This window comes from Arachis stenosperma, chromosome 1, assembly GCF_014773155.1.
Source record: "Arachis stenosperma cultivar V10309 chromosome 1, arast.V10309.gnm1.PFL2, whole genome shotgun sequence".
NCBI classification, from domain to species: domain Eukaryota; kingdom Viridiplantae; phylum Streptophyta; class Magnoliopsida; order Fabales; family Fabaceae; genus Arachis; species Arachis stenosperma.
Genome location: NC_080377.1, coordinates 106,114,632 through 106,124,733, shown reverse-complemented (window position 1 = coordinate 106,124,733; position 10,102 = coordinate 106,114,632). Strand labels below are relative to the sequence as shown.

Genomic DNA, 10,102 nt, shown 5'->3' with positions numbered 1-10,102 from the left:
ACAAGGAGTTTTCCTTCTTCTTCTTCATTCAAAGTGGAGTTAATGATTACTGGGAAGCTATCTGCTGTACCAAGGAATGCATATTTAAGGTGTGGAGGAAGAGGTTTCAATTCTTGGGTTGGCTTCTCCTCTGGCTTGCTTCCAAAAGAGTTTTCAGTCACTTGTTCCCTTGAGGCATCTTGAGCTGCTTCTATCTCTCCTTCTTGTTCTTCTTGACTGGTTGCTTCAAGCACTTCCTCCACTAGATCTTCTATCATTTTCACTCTCATGTGCTGTGCTTTCTCAAGGGGGTGTTCTATAGCTTTGAAGATATTGATGATCATTTGCTCATCATGCACCCTGAAGATCATTTCACCTTTCTCTATATCTATAATGGCCCTTGTTGTGGCCAAGAAAGGTCTACCCATGATAATTGAGTTATGTCCTTCTTCTTCCATGTCTAAAATGACAAAGTCAGCAGGGAAGATGAACTCTCCAACCTTTACTAACAAATTCTCCACCATTCCATTATGTATCTTGAGTGACCGATCTGCCATTTAAAAGTAACATTCTAGTTGGTATGAGTTCCTCTATTACAAGCTGCTTCATTAATGAGAGAGGCATCAAGTTGATGTTGGCTCCTAGATCACAGAGAGCTTTGTCTAATGTTCTGTTGCCTATAGTGCAAGATAGGATGAAGCTTCCTGGATCTTTGAGCTTTGGTGGAAGACCTCTTTGGATGACAGCATTGCACTCTTGGGTCAAGATCACTGTCTCCTTTTCATTCCATCTTCTCTTCTTGTTGAAGAGTTCTTTTAAGAACTTTGCATACAAGGGCATTTGCTCCAATGCTTCAGCAAGAGAAATATTAATTTCCAGCTTCTTGAAAACTTCTAGGAACTTGGGAAATTGTTGGTCCTTGAGTTCTCTGTTGAATCTTTGAGGATATGGAAGTGAAGGAGTGCATGACTTCTCCATGATTTGTTTCCCTTTCTTTGAGGCTGGTGGCTCTTCTTCTTTCTCCTTGAGCTTTTCTTGGCCCTTCTCCTTAAGTGTCACTTTTTCTTTGTTGCTGGCCTCATCATTCTCAGATGGCCTCTTGTTAGCTTCTTTATCCTTCTCTAAGGTTCTTCCACTCCTTAATTGGATTGCTTTGCATTCTTCTTTGGGATTGGGAATGGTGTCACTTGGTAATGCATTGGGTGCTCTTTCAGCCACTGTTTGCTTGGACAGTTGCCCAATTTGCCTCTCTAGATTCTTTAGTGAAGCTTCATAATTTTTACTGGTTAGCTCTTGATGTTTTGTAACAACCCTAGTTTTTGAAAATTAAATAATTAGCTATTTGTGATTTATTTATTTGATGATAATTTTATTTTAAAAAAATTATTTTACTAAAGATAATTAAATGGAGTTTTATCATAATTGGAGTTTAAATTAATTAGAATTTTTATATAATTTTTATTGGATATTTGGTATAATTAAAATTATAATTTTGATAATTAAAAAATAAGAAGAATTGTATAATTTAATTCTATTTTGGATGAATTATGTTATTAATTTGAACTCCTAGAAATTATTTTATTAGAAATGATCATATTGATATTTATAAATACCTTAAGTTTAAGTCAATTAATATTTATGTACAATTTTTATTATAATTAGTTATTTTATAAATCGAAATTAAAGTTTTGGAGGTAGAAAAATAATGAAAAGTTATTTCATTTAATTTGAATAATTAATATTGAGTTAAAACTATATTTTATAAAAATGTGATTAATATGGTTATTTTATAATTTAAATTAAAAATAATTGATTGAACTTAGCAATATGTTGATAAATAATGTTCCTAAATATTTTTAATAGAATATATTTGATTTTAAAGTTATCCTACCCTCCAATTTTATCAAAATATCTATTCATTTCTATCTATATTACTTTATAAAATCCCTAATTTCTAACCCTAATTCCCAAATCAAACTCAGAAAATCCTAATTTTTCAAATTGGAAACCCTAAATTTCCAATCAGAGACCCTAACCCCCTCCTCTCCACCACACAGCCGCAGCCTCACCCTCCCTTAACGCAACAAACACACACGCGCTGAGAGGAGATCGGAAGAAGAGATAGCGCCTGCGAAAGGGAAGAAGAGCGTCACCGGCCTGGTATCACCGTCGCCGTCGCTTTCCTGCCATCACTTCCACCACGAAGCTTCCTAATTGAGCTGAGGAAGAGGGAGATCGAAATGGGCTTCGAAGGAGATGCCGTCGCCACGCAGCCGCCGTCCCGTTGCCAACGCCGTCGCGAGGGAAGACCAGAGCTGAGGCAGGGAGCAGCGCCGAGAGGAGAGAGTGCCGCGAGCCAGGGTTGACGCGATGAAGACGAGAAGTCCGTGACGAGCCTCGTCACTGTTAGCGCCGCGGGTTGTCGTCGCCATCCTCGCGAGCTGCCACCGCGTCACCGTCGTGCCATCCACCCACGCCGAGAAGGAACAGAGAAAAAGAGGAGAGTAGCGTCGCGTCTGCTGCGAGCTCGCCACGGAGGAAAGCCGCCGTCGCCGCTGGTCTGTATTGAAGCTGCCGTCGAGTAGAATGCGAGGAAGAGGAGTTCTTACCACTGTTGTGCACTCAGTCATTGCTGCTACTTCCAATCCCGCCGGCGAAGCTGCCGCCACTGCCATAACCACCCTCGAGCTGCTGCGCTACTGTTGTCTTATTGAACCACCACCCGAGCTACTGTTGGCTTGCCGCTGCTGTTTGATGGGTTCAAGATTGCTGCTGTTGTTCTTGCTCTGCTCTGTCTCTGCTTCTAGTTTTTGGAATTTGACAAGAACGCCACTGCCGCTGCTAGAGCTGCTATTAACTGATGCTCTGGATCCATTCTGAACCGTTATCGCTGCTGTTTGGCTGATGCTGAGGCCTTCCATCATCAATGGAGCTTCCCAGAATCATCATGGTAGCTGCCAAGAGAGCGGAATAGGTGTTGGAACTGTCAATAGAGCTGCTGTGTTTAGTAATTTCTGCGAGTTTCGACATTGAAGTAGGGGATTTAACGTTTTTAATTTAGAATGCCTACAAAGTTATTTGGATAAGTGCAAATGGTTAACAATGGTTAAGAATTTCTTAATTGACATGAATGACTTGAAATGCATTTCTAATTAGTTAGTTGTTATGATTATTCTGAGCTGTCAATAAATTTAGATGCTGTTGTGATTAATGATTAATTTAGTATATTTTATTAAATTGAAGTATGCCGAGTTAATTATTGAAGAGCTGTCATATGGATAATTGATGAATTGAGTTTGGAATGTTGCTGTGAATATCTTTGGGTTTTGTGGTTGTGAGTGTTTGAAGTTATAATTGATATTAGTTTTCTAATTTTGATGGATTTGTTGGAAATTCTGATCTTATGGGATATTGCTGAATTGGCTGAAATCTGGTTGTGAATTGTATTTTAAATTACTGATTTTTGTGACGGGTTGGCTGAGATTCTGATCTTGAATGAGTTATTTTGAATTATTTGATATTGAATTGGAATTTTAATATATTGAAATGACTGTGAAATGGACTTGTGATGGGTTGGAACTGGTTGAAGTGTGGCTGCAAGTGGTGATTTATTTAATGTTACTTATTAAATTGAAATATGATGGGTTAATTATTGAATGAAATGTATTTGAGAAAAAGTTAGTTGTGGTGATTATTCTGAGTTGTAATTGAAGCTGGATGCGGATGTGAACTGAGTTTAGGTTATGGTTGTGATATTGAATGGCTTCGTTGTCGTGAGTAATTAACTGATGAGATTTACTTTGATTTGAGGTTGTGATTGTTACGGATTTTCTGATTATTTTAGAATTGCTGGAAATTCCGATTTTAGTCGATTATGCCAAGTTGGTTATTACTGTTGATTTAAGTATAATTAGAGTTGATTTTGAAGATGGTTAAAGAATTGAAGGTTGACCACTGAACTATTTTCTTAAAATATGGTCTTTAGAATGAAATGGTAACTTTGCTAATAACTAAATAACTTTAAAAATAACTAGAAATATGAAAAGTTGATGTTTTGGATATTAGTTATGAATTCTTGAAGCTGGACTGGTTTACTTTTAAAGAATGGTTTATGGAAACTCTAATTTTAATTAATGTTAGGATGTTGGTTTTCAAACTGATTTATGATGAGATGATTATTGAGATTCTGTTGTGAAAACTTCTGATAAAAGAACAGGAGATTTGTTGAGAAAGAGGGAACCCGTAAGGGTGGCTAAGTCCGAGTTTTAGGGGAGGTGCTGCCGGAATTTTGTAAAATCTGAGGTTTTACTTGGAAACATTATTTTATAAGAATTGGATTTGGAAAGTTACATTATTTAAGTTTTATCTATTGATTAAAGTATTATGCATGGGCTGAATTTATTACGAAAACTATTTTATTTAGAGTTGATTCATTAATAATAGAATGAATTATGTTTTGAATTTTATTTAGGTAAGGAAAGAATTATACTAAGGAAATGTTTATGTTTCAAGTTTGATTTATTTAAGAAAGGAATTGTTTTGAATTTAATTTAATATGAAAAGAATTATGTTTTAAGCTTGAAATAAAGGATTACTTTGTAGAAGTTTGATGAATTTATAATATTTGAATTTGAATAGTAAAGAGAGATGATTTTTGAGACTTTGGAAAGTTAGTAAACTTGAGAAAGAGTTTTATTTGATTACTTTTAATAAGAGGTTATGTTTTGAAAAGTGTTTAATGAATTTAAAATAAATGATTTTCTTGAGTCTTTTGATAGAGAACTAAACTGAAAAATAGTTTTAAAATTGGCTTGACTCAAAATTGCCAAGGCAGATATTATGAACTGAATTGATGATTAAGATTTTTATGAACGAATGCTTGAGAAAATTAAGAAAGGTTTTAGAAAATGTGTTAAGGATTCAAAGGGGAAAAAAAGAGAATGGAGAATTGATATACGGAATGTTGAGATTTAGAAAGAATAATGAAAAGTGATAAAAGATGGAAAAACCCCACGAACTGTTAGTTGTTTACTTACGGGAAAAATCCACGAATTGATAAAATGGTTAAATTCGGGAAGTACCCACGAACTGAATGATCATTGATCTCGGAGAAACCTATAAATTGTTATTTGTTTTATATGCGGGAAAACCCACAGACTGATAATCATTGATTACGAGAATAACCCATGAATTGTTGTATGTTGATCTCGGGTATAACCCACGAACTGAAGATCATTCTTTGCTGTGTATTGATCTCGGGTATAACCCACGAACTGAAGATCGCTATGTTATTGTGTATTGATCTCGGGGAATAACCCACGAACTGAAGATCTCTGTTTTGTTTGTGAAATGATCTCGGGGACGCCCACGAATTGAGGATCACTGTTTCCCCTTGTGCGTATATTATGGGATCGGGCTTTGCGCTGACTGCCGATAGTCACGAAGGAGTGGTATTCTTACCACCGACATATATGCACTAAGGACACAAAGGGAAGCCATATCTGGGACTCGTTCCTAGGTAATGTTGGGCTCCAGGGTGTAAACCGACACGTGAGCTCATGGCCTGCTTAGGACAGACATGCATCATATTGGTTGTGCATTTACATTTGGTTGTGGTTGCCTGTATTACTTCTCTGTGATTGTGTTGTTTGTCTTATTATGATTTGTTTGTGTGTTGAATTGAGTTTCTTACTTATGCTAGTAGTTTGTGAATGGATAGAGATGATTAATATCTGTTGTTATGACTAAGAATCAATTATGTGGCTGAAAGATATTTAATATGCCAAGTTTTGCGATTGAGATCTGTTTTGGGTTTAGAAATTTAAAGAAAGTAATTATTTATCTAAAGTAAGATTAAAAAGTATATCAAAGGGGTTTGACAAAGATGGTTTATTAAGCAAAGTTAATTATTTGTCTGTTAATCATTACTTTTGCGGTATTCCCATTCCCTACTGAAAACGTGTGGTTTGTTCTCACTCCAAAATCTTCCAACCTTTCAGTGACACAGGTTCGAAGACTCAGTTTGAAGCTGCGGGCGATTGTTAGACCTTATCTATGAGTTTTGTTTATGAGTTAAGTTTCTTCCCTTTGTAGCTTTAGTTTATATTTTATGCAGAGGGATAAGAGTTGTATCTGAATTTTATTTAAAATTCTCTTGTATAATGTTTATTATTATTAATAAGTTTATGATTATTATCACTTGGTGATGTTTGCTATGTGATTTTAATTAATAAAAACAAAAATTTTCTAGAATTTTCTTAGAAACTGAAACGCGATATCAAACTAAAGGCTCAATATTAAATAGTTAATAAAAGAAATAGGTTAGTAACTTCTTATTTTTGGTACGATCATGACGTACTGGAAGTTGGGTCGTTATATGTTTCATCATCTTTTCCATCATTATCTCCAAGTTGGAAATCCTTTGGGATTCTTGAGGTGGTTGTGGTTGATTGTAGGATGTGGATGGTGGGTGAAAGTTATTTTGGTTAACTAAGGGGTTATTGGGTGGATAGTAGTTGGATGAGGGTTGGTTATTTTTTTGTTTTCTGTATTGGTTTTGGTTAGTGTTTTGATGGTTTTGATGGTTTGTGTTTCTAGAATTGTTCTGGTTTGAGTTTCTCTGCCAAGGCTGTTGGTTTTGGTTGTCTCCCCATCTCAAATTTGGGTGGTTCCCCCAGGATGGGTTGTAGGTATCTCCAAGGAACTCATGTTGTCCAGTTCCTTGGTTATGCATGTATTGGACTTGCTCAGGCTGTTGCTCTTCATAGCTCTCTTCATTTTGTCCCCATGTAGGTGATGGTTGAGTTGTTGTGTTCATTGCAGCTACTTGAAGACCATCAATCCTCTTGGCCATCATCTCCATTTGTTGTTGAATCTGTTGATGCATTACCTTGTTTTGTGCCAAAATAGTATCTACACCTTCTAGCTCTAATACACCCTTCCTTTGAGCTGGTTGGCATTGCCTTTGATGAGCATAGAAGTATTGGTTATTTGCCACAATGTCTATGAGGTTCTGAGCTTCCTCAGCTGTCTTCATTAGCTGTACTGATCCTCCAGCAGAGTAATCCAAGGCCTCTTGAGCTTTTAAAGTCAATCCCTCATAGAAATTTTGAAGTCTATCCCATTCATTAAACATCTCCGGTGGACACTTCCTAATCAAGGCTTTATATCTTTTCCAGGCCTCATAAAGTGATTCTCTTTCCATTTGGGTGAAGGTTTTGTACCTCTGTCTTCAATCTTATGATCCTCTGAGGTGGGTAGAACTTGGCTAGGAATTTGCTTACTAAATCCTCCCAGTTATTGATGCTTTCTGTGGGAAATGCTTTTAACGATTGAGTAGCCTTATCCCTCAAGGAAAATGGAAACAGTAGCAACTTATAGATGTCTGGGTGTACACCATTTGTCTTAACTATGTCACATATCCTTAGAAAGATGGCTAGGTGCTGATTTGGATCTTCCAAGGGACCTCCTTCATAAGAACAATTGTTCTGCACCAGTGTAATGAGTTGAGGCTTCAATTCAAAGTTGTTTGCATGAACATTTGGAGTGAGTATGCTACTCCCACAGTGTCTTGTATTGGGGAAGGTGTAGGAAGCTAGAACTCTCCTTTGAGGTTGGCCATTGTTAGCCACTTCATCTGGTGGATTACAGACATTCCCTTCCATCTCCTGATTATCTTCTTCTGATTTTTCTTCTCCAATAAATCCCTTCCCTCTTGCTTTTCTTCTCAATCTCAAGAGTGTTCTCTCTGGCTCAGGATCAAAGGATGTGGATTCACCTCTTCTTCCTCCTGACATAAAACACACACAAAACCAGAAACCAAAAGCAATTCATTCCACTGCTAGAGTGAGGTTAATGTTAGTTTAAACAAAAACTCAAACAGTTAGTGTGCTTGACAAAAACAAAGAAAAAATGCTTAATCTAGATTATCACCCTACTTAATCATTGTCAATCTATATCAATACCCGACAACGGCACCAAAAACTTGATGAGGAAAAAACGATTCCACACAAACTCACCGGCAAGTGTACCGAGTCTTATAAAGTAGTAATAACTCACAAGAGTGAAGTCGATCCCACAGGGATTGATGGATTGAGCAACTTTAGTTAGGTAATGAATTTAGTTAAGCGAATATTTGATGATTTGAGTGAATTTGGTTAATAGAAGTGAAATTGCAAGAAAATAAAATGGGGAAGGTAAATTGAGAAAATCTTAAAATGCAGAAGAGGTAAATTACAGAAACTTAGAGTGCAAGAAAGTAAAAGAGCTAAAACTTAAATTGCAAGAAAGGTAAATGACTGAAAATTAAAGTGCAAGAAATGTAAATTGCTAAATCTAAATTGCTCGAAAACTTAAATTAAATGAAGAATAAAGGGATTTGGGTATTGGGATTCAAAACAAAGCTGGAACATGTAAAGTGCAGTAAATTAAAGAAGTAAATTTAGATCAGCATCTCAGTAGCAAATCAGAGATGGAAAATTGCAGAAGAATCAAAATAGCAGGGAAACTTAGATCCACTATGAAATTCTGAAGAGAAATTAACAATTGTAAAAGAGTAACAAGAACAGAAAGCAGATCTAGATTTCAATTTCTCTTGTAACCATACAGAAAAAAAGAAACGGCAGAAGAAATTAAATGATAGCAGAAAATAAAGTTCAGATCCAATTTCCAATTCTTAGAACTATATAGAAGAAAAATAAAAGATGATTCTCCGATGAAAAATTACAGTGGAGTTATTCAATCTGAGTTCAAAACCCAAAACAGAAAATATAGAAGTTGCAGAAGAAAAGAAAATGAACAAAGAAAATTTAGATCTCCTCCCAATTCCCAAATTCTCAAAAATAAAATAGAAAACTAAAAATGAGCTAAAGGTCCCATCCTTCTCAAATCAAAATTGCTCCTATTTATACACTTTCTATTTTAGTCTTTAAAACTTGGAGTGGGCTTTTGAATTTTTTGAAGAAATGGATCCAAATGGCACTTGTTGACTTGGGTCAGGATGCACTTGGTAGCTCCCAGTGGAGCACTCCATGCAAATTAGTGAACGCTGCATTCACTTCCTTTTGGTGCGCCAATTTGATGCGCATGTTGCTTCTCCAGCGCATGCTATTTGAGCGCTACGCTCTTCGAGTGAGCGCTCCTAAAATGCTCTCAATTTGAGCGCTAGCTCTTTTGGTGCTCCTTGGTGCGCCACTCCTTCTACTAGCGTTGCCTTAGTGAATGCTACGTTGGGACAATGAGCGCTACCTATGATGTACGGAAGGCAAATCCTTCGCTCGCGAAGCTGAAACTCACGAAAAAGTTCACAAAGCGAACGTGGCACTCACTTCCAAAGTGAATGCTAGCTGTGTTGGCTATTGAGCGTGGCGCTTCCTTTTTTAATGCAACGCTTTACTGATTGCATCCCCTTTCTCTTCATTTCTTCACCTACAAGCAACCAAACAAGTAATCAATGTCTCACCAAATTCGCAAGGTCTTTGCATTGTTCATGAAATTAATTAATTCTAACATAAAACCTATGATTTTGTGTAAAATAAATGATGTTTGATTGATTCAACATAATCATGAAAATCCACTCCAATCACTTACTTATTGTGCAAGAAAGTGCATAAAACCTAATGAAACTAATGAAAAATTCTTGTAAAACTAGCATAAGATGACTTGTCATCATGAACACCAGCAAGGATACCCCTGTTGGGCATACAACACCCAAAGGATAAAGGAACTGGCGTTTAATGCCAGTGAGGGGATGTGTGATGGGTGATCAACGCCCGAAGAGCCACCAGAGCTGGCGTTGAATGCCAGTGATGGCAACCCTCCCAAATGTTTCTTACCTATTAAAGTAATCCCTATCCAAGAGATAAAAGAAGCCAAGGCTCATATAGAGACCATAGAGGTTCCTTTGCATGCACTCCTACAGTGCATGAGTTGTAATAAACACTCATCCCTAAATGAGGATGAAGACACTAGGAAGAGCGAGTTGCTCGGTACTGGTGGACGAAATTGTGATCCATGTTCTTTGTATTTGTATGAAATCATTATTATGGCACCGGTTGAATTCACAACTCCATTCAACTAACCAGCAAGTGTACTGGGTCGTCCAAGTAATAAACCTTACGTGAGT

The 10,102-nt window shown here is 36.8% G+C and overlaps 1 protein-coding gene across 1 annotated transcript; it reads right to left on the bottom strand.

Annotated features, from left to right (window-relative positions):
• Nucleotides 1-6,283: 6,283 nt before the first annotated feature.
• Nucleotides 6,284-7,183, bottom strand: LOC130983132 (uncharacterized). The gene has a single exon (XM_057907314.1). It carries the CDS (start codon nt 7,181-7,183, stop codon nt 6,284-6,286), a length of 900 nt encoding a protein of 299 aa, XP_057763297.1.
• Between the last annotated feature and the right edge of the window lie 2,919 nt (nt 7,184-10,102).

Excerpts from the sequence above, each read along its gene's own strand:
- LOC130983132 (XM_057907314.1), bottom strand. The coding sequence starts at position 7,183 with ATGGAAAGAGAATCACTTTATGAGGCCTGGAAAAGATATAAAGCCTTG.